This window comes from Corvus brachyrhynchos, unplaced genomic scaffold (genome assembly GCF_000691975.1).
Source record: "Corvus brachyrhynchos isolate BGI_N302 unplaced genomic scaffold, ASM69197v1 scaffold36, whole genome shotgun sequence".
NCBI lineage: Eukaryota > Metazoa > Chordata > Aves > Passeriformes > Corvidae > Corvus > Corvus brachyrhynchos.
In genome coordinates this window covers 40978-67399 of record NW_008238441.1, presented here as the reverse complement: position 1 = coordinate 67399, position 26422 = coordinate 40978, and the positions used below count along the sequence as shown (strand labels likewise).

General features: G+C 41.9%; 1 protein-coding gene across 7 annotated transcripts in view; it reads right to left on the bottom strand.

Annotated features, from left to right (window-relative positions):
• IL1RAPL2 (interleukin 1 receptor accessory protein like 2) overlaps positions 1-26422 on the bottom strand; it is a 397232-nt gene that overhangs the window by 368745 nt on the left and 2065 nt on the right. For 2 of the 7 annotated variants that reach the window (XM_017736622.1, XM_017736625.1), the window contains exons 1-2: positions 25876-26305; positions 14736-14836 (exon numbers count right to left, since the gene is read on the bottom strand). In XM_017736622.1, the coding sequence (XP_017592111.1) occupies positions 14736-14817 (82 nt within the window). In that variant the 5' untranslated portion in view covers positions 14818-14836; positions 25876-26305. Of the gene's footprint in view, positions 1-14735; positions 14837-25266; positions 25406-25875; positions 26316-26422 lie in introns of those variants that run through there. The other 5 variants (XM_017736626.1, XM_008635535.2, XM_017736624.1 and 2 more) reach the window with 5 other exon arrangements.

Here is a 26422-nt window from a genome sequence, read left to right as displayed (position 1 = left end):
TGCTACACCTCTTGACATGCTACCATATCAACATGCTTGACCTTTATTTTAATGAAGAGCCAGGTCCCTACAGAATGCAATGCAGTATAATTTTCATCATGGTTCTACCTAGAAAAGGCAAAGATTCTTCCTGGGGATTTACTCTGACACATTTATATTTTTCTCTCCACCTATTCATTGCAATGCCTGAGGTGGAAGCAGGAGAGGGACCTGTCAGAGCCTTCCACTGATACCTTGGTTTCCTCTGGCTTGTGCTCTCACCTCAGCAACTTGTGGCACACATCAAATTACACCAACAGGAAAAAATCAGCTTTAAAAGGCTTCACATTTACAGAATACAAACACCCATCAGGTACTCATTACTTAAATGGCAGCTGCTGTCCATTTGCACGCAGAGCAGCCACCGTCCAGAGGAGACCTGTCCACTGCCACCTCGCAAGGACAGTGAGTGGGAGGCTCCCTGCAGCAAGTGCCAGCACAACTGGGCACCATAAGAATTGTTATTATAAGCTAAATAAGCAGCTCTGCTGCTTGATCCTGTGGGTTATGAGGTAATTAGTTGCTGAATAACCAAAATCAATGGATATTTTTGCAGAATCACACCAAATAAGCAGAAGCTTGGCACACAGAAGGGAGAAACAATCACATTGCTACACAGTAATGTTTTTTAATTTCTAGTTTAATTCCACCAAACCCAATAGTTTTACAGCAGGGAAAAAAAAACCCCACAGCCTAGGGTTACTACTAAACCCTATCAAATTACCTTGAAATTTGAAAGCTAAAATGAATACTGCTCTTCCTTTTTCAACATATTCAATTCAAAGCCCTTCTTGCTTTCAGAACTTCACAAACTGCCACCTTTGAACAGCTTATGGAATTCCACTGCGACCAAACTCCTGAAATTTCCTTGGAAATCATGTCACTCAGTGGTTTCCTGTCCTTGTAAACCCCACTTCTCCATTCAAGCCAAATCTATAATTCAGTAAATATTTTACAGAATTCTCTTCCAAAACCTTAGTCTTTTACCCATATTCTTGCAAAAACCCTTCCTGGTTCTCCCTGTATGACATCTATCCCATGCTCTCATCTCTCCATAGACCTCTAAGCTGCATTCCTACTCATACCCTTAAATGCCTACTCATGGCCTTAGATAGCCTACTCATCCTTAAATTACCTTGGAAACATTGAATCCCATTGGCCCAATGAGAAACTTAGGAATTCCATTGTTTCTTCAAAGTTTTCAGGTTCAAATATTTGAGTTCCAAAAAATAATCTGTTTCATTACAGTCTGCTCCCTCCAGTGCAGGCTGGAAACCATGCATGCTACCAAGGATTTAACCTAAGCCTAAAGCAGGGCTTAAAGTGAATAGTACTCTACCTCAGAGAGGATCAGCATCATTCAAAACACTTGTGTGCAACTATTATTCTTTACCAATTACATCTGTTCCTGAGTTGCCTGGTCCAGCCAGTATTTTTAAAAAATACCCTACAAAAACAAATATGAAAGACCCCAAAAGATCTACCACAGTGGCTCTGTACCTTACACACACAGAGAGCAATGCAGACACTAATCAAACTGAGGTGGAACCATTCTTTTCAACACCAGGACACACTCCAATAACAGACATCTAATCTATGAGAAATGAAAAACAAAGCAAAGCAGCAACATAAATTACATCTGCTGAAAATTCAACAAAGAGCTTGCAGAGGATCAACAAGGGAAACATTAAATTCTTTCATTAGAAAGAATTTGTCACAGTTCATGACAAAGACATGCAAGCACAGATAGAAAAAGCACCTCTAAAAAAACGTAATTATACAGGAGACCAAACTCAGACTGTTTGGGAAAGAATGGTTATCCAAGGGAGCCCATTTCTTCCCCGGGCCAATCTTAACGGTAAAAGTCTCTTAAACACAAAAGTCAATATGTTTAGGAATTTGCAGATGGGGTGAGGAGAGTGTCTCACTGCTCACAGTCAAGTGCACTGATTTTAAGATGGGCTCAGACCTTGCTCAGGCAAAAGAAGAGACTGCCCAGAGTAGGGATGGAGCAGTTCTCCATTCAAGGGATACATGGGATGAGGAGCAGAGGGAGAGTCTCCATGTGAAAATGAAGCCATGCTTATTATCACCTTGGAATTTACCCCACAGCTTTGAAGTGAGGGGAATCTGGGCTGTCCCCTCCCGAGGGCTGTGCAGCCCCAGTGGCACAGGCAGTTTGTATGGGAGGAGGCCACAGTGCTCCTGCTCAGCCCCTGCTCGCCCCCCAACAGTGTCCAGGCCTCTCCAAACTCTGTATTTACCATCTTCCCAGATGGGCAGTTCCTTATTTGGCTACTCATTAACATTTGTAGAAAGGACTCAACTCCATAAGAAAGAGTCTTACTTTGAATAAACTGTTAACAAACTGCATACAGAAAGAACAGAGAGCAAAAAATCTATATATATTCCAAATAAAAATTAGGCTCTGAATACATCTCTCCCTCTAGGCAATTATATGGGTAAATCAGCCACTGAAGAAATGAAGCAGTTACACTAAGTCTATTATTGCAACAGAATTTTTCCAGAAACAGTAAATTACTCAGAGTATTTATCATAATCTGTTATCTGCAGGGGAAAAAAAAAAAAAAGTGAAAACATAAATGTATGGAAAAAATTCATTTACCTAATATTTACCAAATGACACCATTCCCTCTGCTGCTTGTAGCAAACTCAGTCACAGAGGCTAAGGACAGGTTTGCCTTATTAACACAGCTCTCTGCCTGTGTATTTTAAGTACCTCAGAGCACAGTACCATCTGTGTGTATTCTACTAATGAGCTACTTCTTAGACTGAGGAAGGCTGGCCAGCCAGCCAACACCGATTACTCAGATGGAAACTGCCTAATTTTTAAGCAATTAATGAGCTCCTCTCTCACTTTACATAGAAGCTTCCTCTGGTTAATTCTCCTGGCATATTACAGCATATCCTACTCTAAAGGAAGTTTCTCAAAGAAGAAAATAAAATAGAGGAGCATGGAACATGATACAGCCCAGTCCAATTCCCTGGAGCAGAGCCCAAACCCCGTGTGTGGGACATAAGCTTGAGAAGTACCTGCCAAGACTACCCAGAGCAAGGGCTGCATCCCAGTGCAGCTGAGCCGGGGAACAAGACCTTGAAATGAGACAGCTCAGTCACCTCCCTTCCTCTAAACTGTGTGGGGCACTAAAATACCTCTAATAACATCTCAAAGGACAGACTGGAAGAGCCAATACCACACTTACACAAGACCACTGATGGTTTTATTCCCTCTCACCTCCCAGCCATTTGGAAACACGGGATACTGAGTGTCACCAAATGCTGCACAGCCCCGCAGCTGGGGATCACCAGCCACAGGTGCTGATGCTCAAGAATCCCTGAACATTAAGCAAGGTGACTGAGTGCTCCCATCTCTTCCCTTATCTGCTTGATGTGATTTTAAAAGGTGAGTCTTAAGGGGCTTTTATGACAAAATAGAATTCCCTCTTCTGCCACTAAAAAAAATATTTCTTAATAGCCTATACAAAGTTTAAGGAGATCAAAATTACCTTTTACAGCTCCCTGTTGAAAAGCACCGTAGTAAAGCATGGAAGGAGCATTAAATTATCTAAGTAACTACACTGATAATGCACAACTTTCATGTGTACAATAAAACTATTAAAGGAGATCTGATTTTTATAAGTATATTACACACTATCATTCTGAAAGGGCAACCCTACGTGCAGGAAAGAATGCACTTTTCTTGCATAAACCTGAAAAACATGCCAATTGTAGCAGTGAAAATATGCTAGAGGACAGCTTTTACCCAGCAGCCCCCAGCATAAACAAACCACTTCCCCTTCTTGAGGATGATCATATTTACACACCGAGAGACTTAATGTAACATTTCAACTGTGTGTGACATTACCAAGCCATTCTACAATCGCATTGTGGAATTTGTATTATCTAAGTTCTCACGACCAAGTAACCCAGCATTTCGCTTCTGGGGAAAAAAAAAGGATACTTTTCCAAAAGACAGCTAATTACTACAGCACATCAGGAGTCTTCCTTGCTACAACATGAAGCAAGTTGGCGACACATTCTACAAGTGACTTCACACAACAGCATTCTGAACAACCAACTGTTCACATGGCATCTGTGTCCTTCAGGGAAAACCATCAATTACAGCTCTATGAAGGACAGAAAATGGAACGGTTCATTTGTAGATGCTTCTAAAACGGGATTTAATAACGAACCTTTCTTTCTCAGCAGAGCTGTCTCCCTGTGTAAAGTCCACAACAGTTGCAGCCAGGCATCCCAGGTGGTTGGATTTAGGTTTCATCTCTCATGCACTAAGCCAGAGGTATGTTGTACAGTTGGAACAAAACCCTTTGCAACAAACACTGAGTTGTAAAGAGCAAATTTAATCATCCAATGCAGATGAAAAAATCATAATGCTGTAAATAATATGATGTAAAGTCACAGCAAATAGGAATTAGGTTAACCTGTATCAGAAATCAGCCAAAAAGCTTCAGCTTTCAATCTGCTCCAATAAAGCTAAAACACTCCACTCCTAAGTGCATTTCTACTGTAGTCCCCGATTTCCCTAAAATGTCATTTTGAGTGGAAATACTATATCCAATGTGTCATCAGTGATACACATCCTAATTTCCTCCCTTATGTCTAAGCCCGCACCATTATTCACACCTCTCCAGCTTTATATAATAGGGCAAGATTTTCAAGGTCACAACAAAAACAAATAACACTTTCAAGAGCTCCAATTTTTAATAATTATTTTCTTGGCTTAAGTTTCAAACTTTCTTTTCTAAACCAAAAGTACCAGAACAAACAAGTGTTTTAGAAACACTTGAAAGTTGGTTTATTTTCTCAGGAAAACACACTCTGCAATAGGAACCTGTAACAACAGAGAAAGAAGCAGGTCCTGAAGGAGGTTGTTCTTTACCAGGGAGGACTGCCAGGGAGCAGTGCTGATGGCTACAGATCCACTTCCAGCATGAAGCCAAGGAAGCTTGCAGGATGACCTGGCTCCACTTTCACTCCCAGCACTTTAAAGTGCTCCCACTTTCTCAGTTTTCAGATCTCATCTGCAGTAAACCTGAGGGATGTGACACAGCCAAATGCTTCAGGGAATCCCAGAAACAGTAGAGACCTGACCACTCTGCGTTCATGGTCTTCCAGCTTCTTCTTCTGACATCCATCTGAAGGATGCCAGACATACTGCTGTTCAGCTCCAGAGATACAGAACCTGGGAATAACCCTGCCTTTGATTCATGTTCCAGCACTTTTCCATTGATTATTAAATGTATCCATCTCAGGGAATTTATTGTTCAAAATGAAATTGTGTCACTGAAAAAGAAATTCTGATGAGCCCTATTCTGTAAAATGTGATTATATTTCTGCATTTTACTAATAACTCAAGGACATCAATGATTGTCTCTCACATTACACCTCCCCTTCCATGCCCACCCATATCTATATTTTTCTGAACATGTAAGACAGCATAAGCATGCATGAAATGGCTCTGCACATTGATCCAAATAACGATCCCAGAGTGCATCAAGAGTGCCAGCGAAACAAAACCGTAATGCTTAAATCCAAGAACAAACAATTCTAGCTGTCTTGTGAAAAATTTGATCTGCTATATTAACAACAGTCTCCACAAATAATAAGTCAATTCTATCTTCAACATACCAGAAAAGTAAATCTCAAATATTAAAAAATAAATATTAAAAAAAAAAATCTGTGAAACAACTTTGCCCTCAAATTTTATGTGTATTTGTACAGTGTGATGAAAGGACCATTATTTCTTTAAATAAACATGAACATCTGGTTAGACTATACACTGAGGTGGCCTTGGACAAAAGTGTTTTAGGCTATTCACTCATCTGAGGACAGAACTGCAGTTCCTGGTACTGCTAAAAATCTAAGGGCAGCTACTTGGTAAGCACAGATGGAGCCCAAAGTGGCTCGAGTGCAGCTGACTGCCTGCAGAGTCCCAGCAGCTCAGGATCAACAAATGTTCTTTAGGTCAGAGCAGTAAATAAACACAGAGGTTTCTATAAACTTGGTTACCCAAGAGACTTGACTGGCACTTCCAGGGCTCGAGGCTCCTCAGGTATTCCACGTGTCATTTTACAATCTTAAGTGGTTCTTCTTCTTGTGTCCCCGCTACCCACTGGAAGGACAGCCAATAGCCAGTAAACACAACAGACTTGTAATATTCAAAGGCAAAAGCTCTAAGTCTAAAACTAGTGTACAAAACCTGGTATAACTGAATATCTCTCCTTCTTTTCCTCTTCCATTTCTAGCTGACACATTTTTCTATCTTCTACTGAAAAATAACATAAATTAAAGAAGCTTTTCTCTACCCCATGTATCCAAGGACATAGAAGCACATTTTATACACATGCTTATTTAGCCTCAAAATTTCTCTAGGAGACAGGACCGCTCTCCTTGTCCTTGCCTAAGGCATTAGCAACACAACAAAACAGAGGGAAACATTTAATTTGTGTATTATTCCCTGCATCACCTTCAGCATGCTGGGCAACCTTAATACAGTTTTCTCTCTTGTTGATTTTCTGCCATCTGTAAAATGGGAATAACTATGAAGCAAACATTAGAGACAAAATGCACTCGTATGAAATACTACGGTAGCAGATGTTTACCGAAAACACCAAATAGTCCCATGAAACAAAAAAAACCCTGCCCAGGTAACAAAGTACAGCTAGAACATGGAAAGTCAGAAAAATACTACTACCATCATGTTTCAAGGCCTCTGCTGCACAGCCCTAACAAACATTTGAACTGTACACATGGTTACTGGAGGTCTAAACACCAGCACATCCTCCAGACACATGCAAGAGTGACACCCAAAATACTGTACTTTAAAACATTAGAAAGTAATTTCAGAACTTCAGACTTTCCCTTTTGCCCTATTCAGGCCTGTTCACTGAAAGGAAAGCTGACATGTACCACTTTCCCTTCTGCCTTCTGTCCCAGAGGGGCTGGTAGGCCAGGGTACCAGTCAGGGACTGATGGAGCTTCCTTTTCCTCCCACTTCATTACAGCCACAGGAATGAGACAGACAGATACAAAAGCTCACATCAGGTACTGCCATTGCCTCCAGTTTCTTTACGAAAAACCACTGAGCAATGCTTACATCTGCCTGGATCATAGAGTCTCCTACTTATTCAACTATTATTTAATTTTCCATCTGGAATAACAGATGCAGAAATCTCAGCAGATACCTTTTTAAAGTAATCCTGATCCCTGAAAGATGCAAACCAACTCCACTCTGAAGTGTCTTACACTGAAGTGTCAAAAAACTTCAAAAAAAGTAATTGGGAGTGAGTTTCCACAGGTCATATACAGCACAACAGAGCTACAGTTCTGTGACTGCCAAAAGTGGAGGAGGTTTGAAACAAGTCAATCTAACAGAAATACCCTCGTGCTGCCTCTGTTCCTGCCTGAACAAGGAACCACACAGGGAGGGCAAGCAAGAAGGAACTGATGGCAGAGGCTGGGGGACACAGGCAGCCTGGCAGCCACAGCTTGGAAAAGCAAAGTGCTCGGGTCTGCAGATTAACTTGAATATAAGTCTCTGTCTTCAGTGGCAGAGCATTGTATGTTTTCATATCAGTATGTATTATAAGTACTAAACATGCTTCTTGTAGGAAAGAATTGATTGGATTTGAAAGGGTTAGAGATTAATAAAGTGATAAACGTACCCTCTAGAGGTGACACTGCAGCTCAGATCAATTTTGCTTTCAACTAACAGACAGGCAATCATTTCTACTTCAGCCAATTACAACAGAACACAACAATCTCACACAGGTCTATGTATTAACATTTGTACACACAAGCACAGCCCAAAACACATTCCTTCCTTCCTCCACAGGTCAACAACTTGAAATACTTAACTCTGCACCTCCTGAGAAAGCAAAAATCTAATGCTTCCTTTATTATCTGTAAAACCAGCTTCTTCAAAAACTTGAATGCAAAACAAAACAAAAAAGAATCCACACATGCATCTTAATTCTCCTTTTTCTCATTATTTGCCATAGTGACCCCAGCATCTCCTACCTCACAATTTCACTGCTTGGCGTTGTAACAGCTACACTCGTGGCAAGAACAAGTAGCAAATAAGTGAAAAAAAATAGAAATTTCTGATACATTGTGTTACAGGGACTAGCAACTCAAAACTGAAATGCACATCAAACAACAAGCAAGGTTCTGAAAGTGAAGAATAAAAAGTTTAAATTCAGTGGACAGAGATATGAAAATGTGTATTAATATTCATACCTAGTTCAATCTAAGGAACCTTATTTATATTCCTTCAAATATATTCAGCAGGGTGTAAAAGCTGCCTTAACGTATTTAAGTTATGGAAACCCAAGCACACTTCAGAACTGTTCTTGGTCAGAAGCTGACCCAAAGTGAAGCCATTACACCACAGATTCCTTAAAGCTCCGATAGGTCCATGTCCCCCTAAGTTACCTCTGAGCCCCTGCAGCACCAGGAGATGTTACCAAGAGAGCAAATATTCATCTCCAACACGAGCCAACATGCTGAGGTTGAAGACTGTTTTGGGTAAGTCTGCGGCTGTATTATTCATACTTTCATTTGAACATTATGCAAGACAAACCTTCCGAAAATATTTTCATGAACAAGATGAAAAACAAAACATGCCAGAAGAACTGTTTCTGTCCCTCAGGACAGTCAATTTCAGAACCTAGGACACTCACCCTCAAAGTGAGCACACTACAAATACTGAAATGAAGATCTCTTAAAATTTCTAATTAGAATCTTAAAGAAAATGGAGCAAAGGCACCTTGATAAATTAGGGTTTTTTCATTTGAAAAGCCCCATTTTGGAGAGGGAAAAAAAATGTCAGTCATGATGACATGTATTTTAGCAGTTCAGATATTATTAATGAACTTCTACATGCTGAATCAAGATGTAGAACAGATATCCAAACAGCTGAGATGATATCCATTGCAAAAGTGGAAGATTATAGATTTGTAACTGAGGAAATGGCATTTCTTTCATGCTTGCTTATTTCTCCCCATCCCTCGAAGATGCTACCTTTGTGATTTATTTCAGCTTGAAACAATTTAACTGTGTTCATTTATTTTATTCAAATACAAAAGGTTTCCCTTTTGGGAAGGAATCTAGCATTAATATTTAAGTATCAGCTCAGTATTTTAATTGCTTAAATTATATATGAACTCATTTTAAATGTGTGCAATAGCTAAAAATTTGAGTGCTTAAGTAAGTTCAATATTTAAACCTTGTCAGGTTGAGGTCACTAAAAAAAACCGAAACCTCTAGCATATTATTTATTTCCTTTCTGGTTCTTCTGTGCACATGTCCTTTCCTCTCCACCTGCAAACAGAATGTATAAATGCTGCCAGCTGTCTTCCAGACAGGTCTGTCCAACTGCAATGCTGCTTTCTGTCTAGAGGAGAAGAAACTAAGGCTGAGACCCTTGTAAATGAGATGCACAATGGCCAGAGCTTCACAGCTGACTTGCTGGTAGCCCCCCAAGACCTGACTGAGCACAGGAGCCTGGTTCCTCGCTTCCCACTGATCCAAACAGAACAGATGGCGAGCAGCCATGAACCCGTGCACAGAAACAGCTTATGCAGGAGAGGCTGTACTTTCCTGCACTGATGACAGCTTAGAACAGCAGTGATTCTGACTTTGTTTGCTGGAGCTGTGAATAACTTAACATCTTCTGGGAAAAGTATGAGATCGGCCTGTGCTGATGAGTACTGCCAAACTCCCGTCTCCTCTGTCTGCACAGTATTTGCAGGCAGCAAAAGTCAAAAGCCTCTTTTGCATCCCTTGTATCTCAGACGTGGGAGGGCTCACAGCCATGCATTTTACATCAGGGTCAGAAGTCAGCTCTTCGGGCAGATGCAACTGCAAACTAAAGCAAATGGCAACTGCAAGCACACATCCAGCAGCTCCTCTGGGCCCACTCCAGCAGGAGCAGTGGACTTTAGATTTAGGCTCATCTAGAATATCCCACTCCAGGCACAAATCCATGAGTCATCCCTGAAGTACAAACACCTCCACTTCCATGTATGCCACAGTTTCCATGGCCAAAGTGGTCAGGCAACAACACAGGAAGACTGAGCTTCACAGAAGGGAGCAGACAGAAATTGTAGGCACAAGTAGTGACAACTGCAGGAAAGTGAAGGTCTCTGAAACATCTACAGCAGACCACAGTAAGTTGGCTGCATGACATTTAAAAGGCATAAAACATCAAGCCAATAGGTTTTAAATTAATGTGTTAAAAGGCACTGCAATATCAATGAGAATTTAAGACAATTTGACTATGTCCACACACAGCAAGGCCCAGTGCCAAGTCAAACCCTTTCTCTCCCAAGCCGTTGGTGATAAAGTCGGATGCAGGTGGAGGTGGGTGGAGGATCAGAGATACCCTTGCTCCTATGGCATGAATGTCTTTTGGATGGTCCCAAGATAAACAGGAGGAGAAGGAAGGCTGGAATCCCACAGCAAATCCATCTGACAGGCTGCAGAGGAGAAGACACGACTGTGTAGCTTGGGGGACATACCCCTGCCAAGCCTGAGCCAATTAAGCTTTGTTAACCTGCAGAAAGGCACCTAAACGCCCTGCAGCCAGCAGCCTCACAGAAACCTTGAAGGTGTCTGCCCCTGCTCCTCCACACAAGGCTGACATGCCCTCCAGAGCTCTAGCATGCTGAGACAGGGTATTTCAGCTCAGCAAATAATACAGCAACAATAAATGGCATCAATTATTCACTAATGGAATTATGTCTGGTAAGTCAAACAGAATCTATAATCTGAAAAATCTTTTGCTTTAAAAATGCAATGATTTTTTAATTGGTTTTATATTCCCTGCTATGATTATTCAAAGCACTATATACAAAGGCTTTGGGAAAAGAAGTCACTTAATCCGATTAAAAGGAAATCACCTACCAGCTGGGAACCTAGCAGCTCTCACATCTTCAATTTATTTGTATAACCTCCACCTGTAAAATACCCTTCCTAGGATATTGATAATGCTGCAGTCCCCGCATTAGCTGTTTGCTCAGTTTTACTTCTTAAAGCAGGCAAAAAGATTGACCTGCAGTTTTCAAAAATGCTTCTTAAAATTAAGAAATGCCTGTGAAAATTAAGTCAACATTACACTCACACAGACACTTGAAGCAAACTATTCTGTTCCCACCACAAACAGGAATCATTACTCTGTAGACATGACAGATTTCTTCTGCAGCATCAGGAAGTTGCTGCCTGTAAAGAAGAATCTGATGAGGTTAATTAAATTAGCCTACCCATTTTAATTATTTTGGCACCACATCTCAAGTGAGAAGCAGCCAAACAAATTTGTCTTGCTACAAGTTTCTGTGTCATTTTTGCAGCGTTGCAGGGTACTCTAAAATCTATTTGCAGTCTTCATATGCATCCCTGCTTCTCTTTTCCAAATGGGATATATGGACACCTGAATCTGTAACAAAGGGCAAGTAAAGGACATGAGAAAAATCTGTTAGTTCTGTTTTTCTATTCCCTTCCATGAGGATTGTTTCTTCAGCAAACTATAGCTCTATGCTGGCAACTGGAGCACCGTTTCATCACCTTCTGTTTAACATCTTAGATCCGCCACTCCTGACTTTAATGGCTCTTAATGTCTCAAGAGTCTTTAATGACTTGCCTGTTGTCCAGCCTCTGTGTGCACTTGGTGGAGCTCTCATACTCAACTCTCTCCCCTTGGGTTTCCATTCCTTGACTTTGAAGGAGAATTTCTGCACCAGCTTCTGAAGATGCTTTCCTAGCCAAACCTTTCCTGTCAGTCAACTCCAGTTTCATCTGTAAAGCCCTTCTGGACATTCTGCTCCCCTTTTGACTGCCTCAGTTGAGTGAGGCCTTTACATTACCTGAAAACACCTCATCTTTACCTTGCTCCTCTTCAAGTCAGCTCTCTTTAGATCCTCCCTACCCCTTAAACAAGATACATTCTATTATGTGATATTACACGCATGCCAGTCAACTTCATAATTGCTCTTGTACTTGACACTAATCACAATTCTGGCCATTCGTGCAATAATTCTATGCATTGCTTTGAAAAAATGCCAGTCTACATAAGTCAGCAAAGACACCAATTTTGCTGGTTTATTGTCCTAGTAGCCCAAATCTGTCTTTATCATCAGTGTCAACACCTTCCATGCACTGCTTCACACTGCTCTACATAACTGTCTGCACAATTTCCCTTCCCCTTTTAAGAATGCTCACCAGCACAGACATCCCTATACCAATAGCCAGCAAGACCCAAGACTACAACACCCCTCCAGACACTGCTGCAGAGATCCTGTCCACAGAGCATCCTTTGGGCCCTTCATCCACTCCCCCCACCTCAGCTCTAGTCTACAGCTATAACGCTTTTCCCACTTCCAGATGTCCTGCAGTTTACACTGCAGTGCAGCTGCCCACAAATAACTATTACATTAATTTCTCCTTTCCACTCTCCTTCATCAAGACACAAGTGTAAAAAAAAAAAAAAAAAAAAAAAACCTCTGAACTACAGCACCAGCCTGTTACAGCTACTGTCACCCTATGGAAAATATGCTGACGTTTTTTCTTTGTGCATTTGCCTGTCTGCATCCACCCACTCTCCCTGATCTTCCACTAAAACTATACAAACATTTAAAGTTCAGAAGTCTCTGGAGCATCTCTGTCTTCACAATATATAACATTTAGTGAAACCCCAAGCAATCAAACAACAGTCCTTCAAATCTAAAGACCTTTCAGAAAAGGAGTCAAATTATCAATTTTGCTCCAAGCGCTGATATCACAGAAACAGAAAATTATTTCACACACAATGTAGTGGAAAAAGCAAAAAGAAAAAGAAATCAATAGTTTGCTCCATGCAGCGACCAGAATGAGTATTGAAGGTGAAAGCCAACTACATGATTATGTACTTGCAAAGAAACTGTAATTTTACTTTACGTGCATTTTTTCCTCTTCATCTTATTCTCAACACATACTGGCACAATCAAATGAAATGAAAAAGAACCACCTATTCACTAGTGGTTATATTTAGCAAGAGGCAGTCTAACATATTAAAGCATTTTTCCCACCAGTACTGAACCTAAATTGACACTGTCAACAGCTGCTATTAACACAAGACATTCTGCAGAGTCAAAGAAAGCAGATTTTAAATATATGTATATAATTAAAGGTAAACTACCAGCTGAATGATGCTACAACCATCAGCATGTCACTTCTACAGTCGTGTACTTCTGGTAAAGGAATTGCACAGGCCCTTGCTTGCAGCCAGGTGCTGCTGCCTGGCATCAATGAATAGAGACTGTTCAGTTACACTGATTGTGGATCTCACAGAGGGTTTCCATCCAGGCCAGTGACAGCAGTTTTGAAAAACAGGAACACCATCACCCTTAGCAGAGTTTAGACCAAGATGCACTGTTCCCAAACCACAATACCCATGACTGCTCTCACAGGGCAAACAGGGTTCTGGACACAATAACCACAACAAAAAGCTAGAGACTAGTGCAGTTTAGCAACCTCCGTTTATACTTTCCAGCCTAGCAGAAAGAATTCAGCCCAGAACCTGGCAGTTCCCAGAGCAACACTTCTCAGCCTGGGATGTGACATGTAATTGTTTTTAAAAGATGGCCCAATAATTTTCTCCTCTGTTCTCAAGAAATGCAGAAATTAAACTTAATACTGGCCACACCAACTGAAGTCAGTAATTTCTGTTTGTACCTGCAGTGTTGAAAAAACTGAAGACCTTGAGGACAGCAAGATCAGTGGAAGCCCTCACACGTGTAAGTATAGCACACACACTGTGCGTAAAAACAAGTTAACATTCTTCAAAGTCCAATATTTACCCTTACACACACACCTGGCTGTAACAGACTGACACCACTGTGTAGCACTGCAGCTGACCTGCTTGTTTGCCCAATGTTTTCCAAACTCACATCTTATTTGAGAAATACAAACAGTCTCATGAAGTCACTCCTTTGGGAGGGCAGAGCTGCATGCAGTAGACATCACTTCAGGCTCAAGTACAGATGAACCATTATCCAGATGAACTGTCTACCCTGGAAGGAGAGATTCTAATGCTTCTTTGAAGTGTTCTGTTACTATTAGTAGGTTTCAAAAGCAGATGTAAACATGAACCAACTCCCACTCCCTTCCACTGCCAGAATAATCAGAGATTATGTACTCAGGAGAGCTCTTCCCAGTTAACCCTATATATGATCATATGTCTGGCCAGCATAACTTTTTCAAGGACCTTTCAACATACAAAACATCATCCAGACCTAAAACTCACCACAGACCACATCCACAGTTAAGAAAATCCCTTAGCATAAGTAAAAGACTGGATGCTAGAACAATGCCACAATGCCAAAGTCATTATTATCTTTGTGAGGTTTCAACCTGATCAACATTTTCTTTTTTTTTTTTTTCAAAAGAAAACATAAGGACCCTTTCAAACAGCTTAAAGTCACACCAACAGAAAATTATATTGAGAAAATTCGTCCTGTAATCATTTACTAAGCAAACCATATCAGTTATGCTTTCTTTTTTATTTTTGGCAGAACAGAACAAGTAGTATATATGCAAAACAAAAAGCAGGCATCTAAAATGCTTGATTGCATGAGCATGAGGTCCAGATCCAAAAGTAAAAATAATTTTCTGTGACTTACCAGAATTTCTCTTTGACACGAGCTTCAAATTCATGCTGACTACAGTACAGATCACAAGGACCAAGAGAACAAGAGGCTTCATCTTTCACTTTCTGTGACAGCTGAAATGCAAACATAGTACAAAGTCTGAACCACAGCTTTTCACTACAACAAAGCAGCAACTACAGGTAAACATTTCTCAAAGAACCATTACAGGGCAATAGCTTAATGTAACAACTTCTGGGTTTATGTTTATGCAGGAGTAGGAAAACGTAACAGTTCAAAGTAACCATGTATGAACAATTTACCTCTGACTATCACACAAAAGGGTTGAGTTTTTTTAAACGACATCTCAAAAATATCACTTTGCTCTCAAAGAAAAAACCACAGTTTATTTGAAGTAGTATGGGCCTAGTCTGGCAGATCTCTGTATTTTATTTAAGAGGAAGACCCTGATGGTCATAATTAACTTTGTCTCATACAAACAGGTCACACACTTAAAAATTCATACTGTTCAGGAAAAGACACAGAGTAAGTTATTCATGCAATCTCTCTTAGCAATCTTACTTTCCCCCTGGTGGCTTTGTAAAAGCTCCAACAATGTCTACAATTGCCTACAATTAATGCTGTTCCAGAAATTTGTCCTATACAACGAGGTAAAAAAAGGCAAACAAAACTCAGAAATCAATGAATGTAGGTCTCAGGAGTCTCTCCTGTGAAGTTTACTACTTACTTTATATTATTTACATTAAAAAAGAAAAAGGGAAAATCTAGTTTAGAATTTTATTTCTAATTTTATATAATTACTGGAACTAATTCTATTTTCCTGTCCAAGTACCAGGCCATTCAAGAAAAGATAGCAAGAGCAAACTGAGGCTCCTTCTCTGCACTTAAAAACAGGTAGAAAAAAAAACCTGAATTCATCAAAGCCCATCTCTCTCAGAGAAAGAGAGATGCTTAATTATAAGCTAGAGTCCTCAAATACATGCTTAGCTTGAAGTCATGGGCCTTTAAGTGGCTTGATATATTTAAACTCCAGGAATTCATCTCCGTATAAGATACAGACTTCAGATCAGGACCCTTATTATCAGATAAAGTGGACAGTCATCTAAATCACTGTGAAATTATTATTTGCACCAAAAGATTCAGCAAACATTTTACAGCAGTTTCAATTAAACAGAAATGCACAAAACTACCTGCATTAGCACTCAAAACTGAGGCCAATGAAACAGAATCCTCCTGCAAATGCTGTAACATATCTGCCCACCCAGCCCACTCAGAGGTCCCAAACCCTCAACTGCAGCCCAGACCCTTGCAGCTCTGAACATTTGCCCAAAATGACAAAGCAGCAAGAGGGTGCAGTGTCCTGCTGTTCACTGAAGCTTACTCGGTTTAATATGAGTTTATTACATCAAATATTCTTCCCTTGTAATTTTATTACTGGCCTACCATCGTGTGAAGAAAATGTAAGGAACCCTGTATAATCTTTTACACTACAGGAATTGTGCTGCTATTCAATTATTTCAAAATTACCCCTTAAAAATGAAGTTCTCTTCCTCTCACCTTACCATACTACAGTCTATAAACAGGCAGTGGATTTTTTTTCCTCCCTGAATTCTATGGCACTTTATGCCTATTGATTCCTCACAGTAACGATGCTAAGGTATTTTCAAGGAATAATATGAACTGAAAGCTGTCTGACAGTGGTTAATGACAGAATTAGCGTTCATTCTTCCTTGACCTCTCCTTACAGTAACACAGTCCTAAAACAAGTAAGGCCATCTTGACAAGAGAGCTTAAAAAAAAGTAATTGAACTAAATCTTTTGACAGATAATTGTAATGATGATGTTATGCTAGAATGATTTTCAAGTACAGCTTTGCAAATTACTTTCTCCACTTTTCTCCCTTCAGTTATTGCAGCTGAAATATGGAATTCCTAGGTCCTTTTTCACATGGGTCTGTGCATCTCCACCCCAAACAAGCTACGCTGCATTAAATACATTTAAAAATTCAAAGCAAATTCTGCCAACCAGTATTAATGCTAGGCAGAGTGGAAAATTCTTGGTTCTGTCAGCATCAATAGGAGTTTTACTTTTTGAAGCCCTGGTCTCACCAAGGCAGTCAGTCTCTGTACCTCCACAAATCAGGAAAATAGAGCAGGAAAAGGGCAAGAAAACACAGCACCACCCAGTCATTCAAAATCAAACCCAAAGCCTCAGCTTGTCACACCTGACACAATTCCCCTGATGCTGGCATGAAAATACACATCAGAGTCTGAAGTGTCACCTCCACCATGGTAGACATTCCACCAGGAAGTGGGATCAGTCACACCAGTGTGACCAGTGGGTCAGCTGATAGTCTGTCCTGAGACAGCAGCCAGCTACAGACAGTCAGGCTGTTCAAACTGCCCTATCAGAGATGTTTTTAAACATTCAGGTTAACAAAGAACAAAAGATACAAAATAAGCTGTATTTCCCCCAGAAGAATGTCCAGCAGCCAGAAGGAAGGTTGGATTGGCTTGAAACTAAGTTCTAAATTTGCTCAGGAGATTTTTGGAGCTGAGTGTGCCAAGATTCTCCCCATGTGTCCCAACAGGACTGGTCTCAACTTTCTCCTCAGGCCCATTCACTCACCCATCAGGCAGCGGGATGGACTACAGACTCAAGCCAGCTCTGTGCATGGCTTCTGGGAATAAACGTGTAGTGGATGTCTATGGTCTGATGAAGAACATGAAGAAAACTGTGCAAGCTTGACGAGACACAAGATAGAATAAACCAGTCAAAGTTCAATGCCACTTCCCTCCAGGCAGGGGCTGATTTTGCCATTTGACAAACTTTCCCCTCACAGGCACTGAGCAGCATTTCCCTGAGGAGCCACTTACTCTGATGCTGCAAACTCCAAGCAAGTGTGAGTAGGTGCTCACAGCTGTAACAAGAATGTAATACTCTATTGGATATGCCTCATAAGAGGGGAACCAAGTCCACACCATTCCCAGAAGACTGAAGACATCTTACTCAATAAAGACAGAAATACCAATTACAGCCAACTTGCCAAAAATCATCAAGAGGAAGGAAGAGAGACACAGAATGAAGTGCTTGTTGACAAAGCTGAAAAGATCACTGGTCAGAGCCTTGTTGTGACCTGCCACGTTGTATTCGTGTCCAGGTAAGTAAAGGGAGGTTGCCACTATCAGAGGGAGAAGTGTAGGAGAAGCAAGGTGTGACAACTTAATTCTTCATCATTGCATTGCCAACAAGGTCACTCCTTCCCTCTTCACCCCATCTGTGCTAGACTAGACTTTGGACAACTGTCACAGTGTCCTGTAAGCACCCAAAACTACAAAGGGACCAGGCTGCAATGCAGCACAAATTTTGTTCTTCTAACAAAAACCATCCCAACTCCTCTGTTGAAACGCCCTTCACCTCTGTTGAAAAACTTATTTCTTCTACCTGAATCCTCAGAAAACAGAGCTTGGGAAATTGCTGTTACCCATTTCCTTCATGTACTGCCTGCTGTCTTTCCAGCACCCACTTCAGCTCACATGGCTTCTGGGACTCAAAGGAACTTCAAGTGACAAGGTTAGAAGGAGGCACTTAGAAATGAGAAGAAAATCAGAGCATTAAGATTTTGCACAAAACCCAGCATTGAGATTCCCAAGTTCACGCTTTACTTATAATTTAGCTTTGCTCTAATTCATACCACAAGATTTGTTTATGCAGTGCTCCTTTTTAAAAGGAAACAAGAAGAGAAAAGCAGTGCATGTGCACTCAGGCACACATCTGTGCACAAGCTGAGATTTGCTGACACACCGTGAGGCTCTGTAAGTTCTGGTTTCTCCACAGAAGCTGTGATGCAGAAGGCACTCATTAAAAACAGCGACCCACCTCTTTAGTGATTTCCAATTGTCAGGTTTTGTTGCTCAGATATCTCACAAAAATAAATTACTGCTTTCACCCCCCACACAAAGGATGAAACGGCAACAGTAATTCTTTCATTGTCTTTACAATAGACGAGATGGTGAGTCCTGTTCCTTTCTTTTCAAACCATTTCCCCACTCCACTTTTTAAGGCTTTAAATTTTAATATGAACTCACTCTCAGGTCTTCTCTTTTGCCAACATACCACACTGAGCTGTTAATTACTAAAAGATTTTCAGCCCATATAATATGTTGGTTGGAAGCAATCCACAATGGGCACCAGTTCGTTTTTGTTGATAGCTGAAACAAACAAAAGATACTTAAGATCAGAGATGCATGCTAGCTGAAATAATGTATCTTTAGCTCTACTTGATACAGGTCATGCAGCGTTCTTCGCTCTGCTGCTCAATGAGCATCAAAGAATATTTCATTTTGCCTAATTCATTGTGCATCTCCACCATCATAACCAGCCACTTAAGTTGTCTAAATACACAAGGAACATTAATTCTACAAGGCAGTGTGCATTCGGCATTTGTCTTGCAGGATTTAAGTCTCCACTGGACTCAGGTCCTTAACTACACTCACATCTGCCTCATTTTCCTTGTTCAGCTGAAATTTAAAGGGAAATTTTAAAATGAGGGAAGCATGGTGTGCCTGCACAACACAGTGCTTGCGTTATGCAAACTGGAAGTAAACAGCAACAATAAGACAACATCTAAACTGTTTGGGATTATTACTGGCTCAGCAGTGTATCACCTGCATGACAGTAATACAAGGAAAAAGCAAGGTCTTGTCCTGACAAAGCAAAGGGAACCCTCAGTTAAATACTGACAAGGTTATAATACTTACCTGTAATGATTCCCCTAAAGGCTGGGTGCAAAAGAGAAGGAAAAAAACCTAAAACTCACAGATTTTCTCTGATGTGAAGGGAATAAACTCAGAATTGTATCAGTTATTTCAGAAGAAACAAACAGCACCACCCCTTTAGTGCTAACACCGAGGTTTTGTTTGGAAAGATTGTAATGCTTCCACTAAAAGATTAAATATCTTCCAAATTGAACTATAGAAGATACCAAGTGCAGAATCTTAAAGTTTCAAAAAGCATTTTACAGTGTAACAGAGAAACAAAAAAAGGGGCTTTAGCACCAAGCACAAAAGAAAAATACTGCGGATGGCCAACACCCCATAACTTCTCCCATTAATATGTCCGGCTGCAGAGTGTAGAAGTGATTTTAGTTATGGTAAAGTGGCAGTCAGACTCAACACTGAGCAAACTGCTGGCTTGCCCTGTAGAGAAAACCTTGCAAGAATTAACACAAAAATCTTTTCTTACAAGAATTTTCTGATCCAACAGCTCCTTGAAATAGTGCTCATTTATGGAGGAAAAAAAGAAAAAAAAAGAAAAAGCAGGAAATGGAAAAATCCCCTGAAATATTCCAAGTATAGATAAAGATTACAATATCTATAGCATCAAAACACTAAAAAGAGTGATGAGCATACGATACATGCATGCATCTAAATTGCTACTAAGAAAATTCGATTAAAATCTAAGCAGCCCATCTTAACAGATTTGTAAACCAGAAGAACTAGGACTACTCAACACTGACTAGCAGATGGGAGTTCTATCAGCTCACACCACACACTGACCTCGATTCCCTAAGCAACTCACACAGAATTCAAGTTCATTATATCTTCAAACTAGATTTTAAATCCCTGAATCGTACTCGCCCCTCATTGCAGCAGCTCCTGCACTCGGAAACATAGAAAGCAACTGTAAGGAGGAACGAAAATGACAAAGGAGTGAGAAAGTTGGCTACTGGTTTTTAAGCCTCATGCCCAGCTGCACCATCAGTGATGTACTGACTCAGCACTACCCTGGATTCTAGAGAGAACTACTGTTCAGCCTTAACTATTGCAATATTCTAACTGCACATCCTAGGATAGATGGATATGTGTGTCCAGTATCACAGCTTTTAAGTTCGAGCAGTCCAGGCCTTTTACAGACATTCAAAGTGAAATACATGTTGTGGGAGGAGGATTACAGCTGTACTGCAAGCTGTCATGGTTTATGAGGTCAACATAATGGATCAATTAATTTACAGCCTTTTTTTCCCCCTAGAGTAGAAGATATTAATACTCTACATATATTTACTCCTGCAGATTGTGGTTTAATCAATACAGTACTTCAGGCAACATGAAGTACTGTAGGAAATGTAAAGACCCTCAGAGCCAGTTTAGGTTTACAAAATGAGGCTTAGCCTCTCACCACCTTGCAGAAGTACTTAAAAGCTTACAGAAAAGCCCACTGGGGGAGAGAAGAAAATACGAAGACAATCTACTCTTGGAAAGCTAAACATGTACACTAGCACTAAGGAAAGGGGAGAGATTTTAAGAATAATCTTAAATCAGCCTAAATCCTAGAATTGATGCAGTTACAGCAGGAAGTTCCCAATGAAGAGCAAGGTGCAGCAGTAATCACAGCCATTCGAGGGGAGAGAGGAGCCCCAGCCATGGGTAAACACATATGCTTCTCAAAGCTGAAAAGGTTTCTGGGCACTGCCCCAGGATGGCAAATTTCTTCTGAGCTGAGACAAACTCAGAGGCTACTCTCAGACCCAGCCCAGCCAGCCTGCCCTGGACTGTGGAAAAGCCCCGCTCAGGAAAAAAGGACTCTGACTCCTGTTTTTCAGATCTCTTGAGTGAAAAAAAAACCAAGTTGCTGATGAGAACTCTTAGGCTTAGAGTTACTGATAAACCCCGTAAATTCCAGAAAAACCGTGGCTGCACATGACTCCAGCTCTTCAGTTGCTGATATCCACAACAAACACCACTGCTCAGGTCATGGCCCTTTCCTCCTGAGTGCTTTAGATGGCCCTGCCAGCGATCACAGGTCTTCACCACAGAGCCTCAACTACAAAAGTAGAAGTCATTTCAGATTAAAAGAGATGAGAAAAGACCATTCCCACCCACAACAATTTCACTCACTGCTCTCTGCTCTTATATCAATAAGGAAGTCTGTCCAATTCGCAGCTGCCTACACAGGAGCATTATTAAGCCAAAAGATTAGATGCTTTGCTGCTTTCATATTCATTCTAACCCTGCTCCCCAAGCAGCTTTTGCAGAAAAGCTATTAAAAAGGGAGAGAGACAGTTCAAAGGGAGGTCTCAATCCTGAAAGATAGCATATCCCTCCTCTTTCCCCCCACACCACTTCTCCAGTTCCCCCTGTGTTCCTCAAGGCTTGTTACAGAGGTGCTCAGCACCAACAGAACTAGATTTTAGACTGGGCTGCCATCTGCATGCTGAAATGTTCCCTGCTTTTACAGAGCCTTTAAAACAGGCCTCTTTCCAAGACCGCACAGCAGAAAGACTACAGCTGAAACTGTCAGCCGTATTGACTTTACCCCTGCTCTTATATACACCCATAGGTCTGCAATATTAACAAAGTAACAATATTTGCACTATTCATAGCAAATCTGGTCCACTTTCACTCCTGCACATTAATGAAACAGGCTCTGTGAAAATACAATTCTGCATGCAATGTGCTTAGAAATTCATTCCTTGATCTCATCTGTGGCCACACACTTCCCTAACTAATATATAATGCTCAAAGAAGACAGAATTAACAGGAAAAGATGACATACCAGCTTGTCAGGTTTCTTATAAAACACTCATCTAGTTTTCCACTTAGAAAACACAGTTCCAGATAAGCCAGACACAGCACTTTGCCGTCAGGAGAGGCAAGTTGCTTTCACTGAACTCAGCACCATTTCAGTTCCTTAGAGTGATAAACATATTCTTGATGAGGATTTTTTTTTCCCTTACATAACCAGAGACTGGACTTTACATATATGTATTGCCACATCTGTCTGAGTGAAAATAAGAATTTAATAAAGCAAGCAAAGAAACAACAGCCCCTCAGAATTTGAGAGCCATGTGAAACTGCTAATAGAATAGTACTTTGACACATTTTATGGAAATCTTGAAAACAATGGAGTTTTGTTCTGATGTAGCCAAAATAAAAGTAAAATACATATTTTATGTGCCCTGAATTATTATATTGCTCTGTCAAATAAACATCCTTGTTAATTAACTGTTACATAAAACAAAGAGAAGAGGGGTGGAAGGAATTTTCTGTAGTCCTTTCGGGGTGGAAAGGATTAGCCAAAACCCCACAGAAATTTCTAACACAGTCTCTCTCACCAGCTTTGTTACTGAATATAACACATCCTCAGTCCTCCACCAATTCCAAGGGGGTTTACCTGGATCTAGTACCAGATGCCAGAGGAAACCCTCACCATCAAAGCTAGCAAAAAGATTCTCCTTATTCTCATCAAGGGCAGGATCTCTTCTCCCTGTTTTCTTTTCAAGGCTGTTTAAAGAAAGATTTGGTTTTAGTTGGACATCCTGAAAAGCAAATTGCCTCAAAGTGCCTCTTTGTTTTGTGATACACTTTAAATGTTCACTTTCCCTTCTCGCACTAAAAGAGCTCCTGATAAATAGCTCAGACTCTCACTGTTTAAGAAAGGCTTAGAAATTAGGAGCAGACACAGTTTCCCATACAGCTCTTTAAGGCTGTTTAACAATTGTTCATAATTTAGCATCCCTTGATATTTTCAGCTTGAGCGTCAGTTTGAAGTGAGACATTACTCAGAGCCTGAATGTTTCAGAGAGCAGAAAAAGTCCATACACTATAAATGCTTTATTTGTACTTCTCACAGCGAGTACAACTTCCCTCAAACACACAGGTCAAGGCCACCAGCCCCAGCCATCCCTGGCAGCTTCCCACCTCAGCCAGCAGGGACAACTGGCTGCACATGCTCCTTGGAACTTTTCCTCCACCTCTGGTTCCACAAGGGCATCACAATTCAGGGCATAGAAAATGTTGAACAGCCTCTCCCTTCCAAATGCCACATAGAAGACACTGGTCTCCACAGCTTTAAGTGATTACTATAATATGTATTTTTCTCTCCCCAGGAAACAGCTGAGAACAGTCATGGAAAGAAATTACTCTCCCTATGCAAATCAACCAAATCCCCTTACAGGAACATCCCATCCAGACAGCCTGGATCCTCCAGTCCTCTCCAAGCAGGCAAAGCATCCCAAGAGGTACACGCCTCACATGCTGTCCCCATTCCCTCCTCCTTGTTCTCCAGCAGCCTATCTGCATCTCTGCTGGGTTCCTCACACACACACACACTGCCTCCAGCAGCTGCACGACACCTCCAGACACACACACTCCTAAACCCTCCATGGCTCAAGCTTATCCCACAGTGGCACAGCACAACACCCACAAGATCCTGAGACCAGCAAGTGTGCTCCTACCTGCATTTACTTCCAAACTCCTCTGCAGCCGCATCCAGGCTTAAGGCTGCCAAGTCCAGTTTCTTCTGAGGCCCAGGCCTCCAGCCTCCATCAAATCTTCCTCCTCCTTCTCCCACACCACCAATCCCTGCCTGATCAGAAGTGATCTGTGAAACAAAAACAGCCCTTCTGCTGAGCTCACCTTCACCATATCAGGCTATGAATGCCTCCTGATCCTTTCAGGCTCTTTTTTGATCTGACTTCTTTTTGGAGAGTGGTCAGTCCCCCCACATTGGTTTCCAACAGCTTCAGCTACTGCACTGCTTCAAAGTGCAACCACCAGACTGGCAGCTCTGAAAATTAAAAGGCTTTCCATTGCTCTGTGAGATACAGAGCAGTTCAGACAACACTGGCTGATGCCATTCGTGCACTGAGGCTCCAGTAATTGTGTCGCATCCACTAAAATTGACTCACGCTGGCTGAGTGCATTAATGTGGCACACCTGGCCTTCCTTCCTACCTCTTGTGCAAGCAAATCTTCCTCCCTTTTCCCTCCATCCCCCCCCCCCCCATTTAACTACTAAAACATCAATCATCAAACAAGTTGAAGAAAAACCTCCTATGAGCTTCCAGGTACCATGAAAGGAAAAGGGTGTGCTGCAGAGAACTCTTGAGCCCTACAAATGGAACAATCAAAGATTCATCTCTCTCTCCTATGCTCACCTACAGCCCAAGTAGGTGGGAGAGTATAAGGAAGTCTTGCTATCAGCTAACAACCCTGAATGTTCCCAGCTGACCACCCCTCCCCAATGCCCAGGAGCAAGCAAGAAGTGCACGCACACCCATACAGACAATTCTGTCTATGTGCTTTCTACCCTTGGTCACCAGCTAGAAAGCTTTAGTTCAGGAGAGGAAGGTCTCCCTTCACAGACTCAGATCTGGAGCATGCTGGAGGTGCAAGCTGCTGCCTAGCAACACAAGCACTCTGCAGGGAGGTCGGCCCAAGCCCCCGTCCTCCCACTGCAAGAGGTCTCCTGTGCCCAGAGAAACATCCTCAGAAGGGTGCAATCCTTAGTAATTTCTCAGAAAACCATCCTGCACATCACCACTTACAACCCCTGATGAATCACGGACTCGCTCCTGAAGACCACTGCCTGTGTCTTGGTGAACTGCCAGAACTCTCCACTTCTCATGCCCACTGCACATGCATTACACCCCGCTGGCTTAGGGAGCCCAAAATCCCAAATCCCTGCGTGTCCCACTATCTCTCCTGCAGTCAACTCCACTGCAAAGCAAGCGCTTCACTCTCTATGAGCTTCCACCCCAGACTTACCTCCTGCCTCGGGTATGGCATGAGGAAAGCTTTTCAGACACCATGTTCCCATTAAGGCTGGCCCGCTCCTGCCTCCGGCGGGAACCCCCTTCCCATGCACTACACAGAAGCAGGGCAGGCAGTCACTTGCTCTTACGGACACCACAGAAAGCCACGCAGCTGCACAGGTTTAGCCCTGACGAGAATCAACGTCCCCTTTTTGGCACGGACAGGAAGCATTTGGGGCGAATAAGTGCCTGTCTCGGGCATGAATGCAACAGCCACACTCACACAGTGCCTGGGCACCGTGAAACTGCTCTTCCTCGCAGTCCTTCCTGCTCCCCAGCCCACAGCAGCTCACCTCGCCTGCCTCCACCACGAACAATTCCCTGAACGACCTCAAACCTACCTGCACTCTGGTAGTAATATTGTAACATCCATAGACCAGACACACAGGCTAAAAATATGTTATTGTTTTATAAATAATCAGGATAAAAAAAAAGAGAGTATTAACACTGCCGAGGAGCACTACAAAGTCCTGGCTTCTACCACAGTTGGTTTTCCCTCACGGTACAAACCAAGTTTAGGTGTTAACCCAACAGCCGCAGAAATTGCCAAAAGTACACAGACCTTACTACAATTTTGAGAAACCGCAGCTTACAGCACTTTCCACCAGAAACTTTTGATTCTTTGCGTCCTAGCAGAGATAGCAGTCCAGGGACAGGCTCTCTGAAAACAGCCGCTGAATCCAAGCCACTTGAGAAATGTTTGATGCCTTTTAGCAGATTTCCATCAGACTCCAAAGGAAACCAGAGCAGCTTTATTGTCACTGAACTTTCAGAGGCAAACAGAGGTTTCAAGTCCCACTGTTCAGCACCCACCACGGTACCCCCGAGCAGCCAAACCTCCAAAGCACCGGCACCTCTTCAACAGACTCCACCGAGCTGCAACATCCCAAAAGGCACCTGCTCCCGTGGTTTTATTTTAAATCCCCGGCAGTAACACTTTTCCCGGGAAGCCCCGCACGCGTTCGCGAGGCTAAGAGACCCTCGGTCCCAACCGAGACCCCCCACTTCGTGACAGAAAATATTCCCGGCCCCTCCAACAGCAGCAGGGCTCGATACAGGGAGCGGCGGAGCGACCGCGCCGGCACAGACGGCTCCGGCCCGGTGGATCC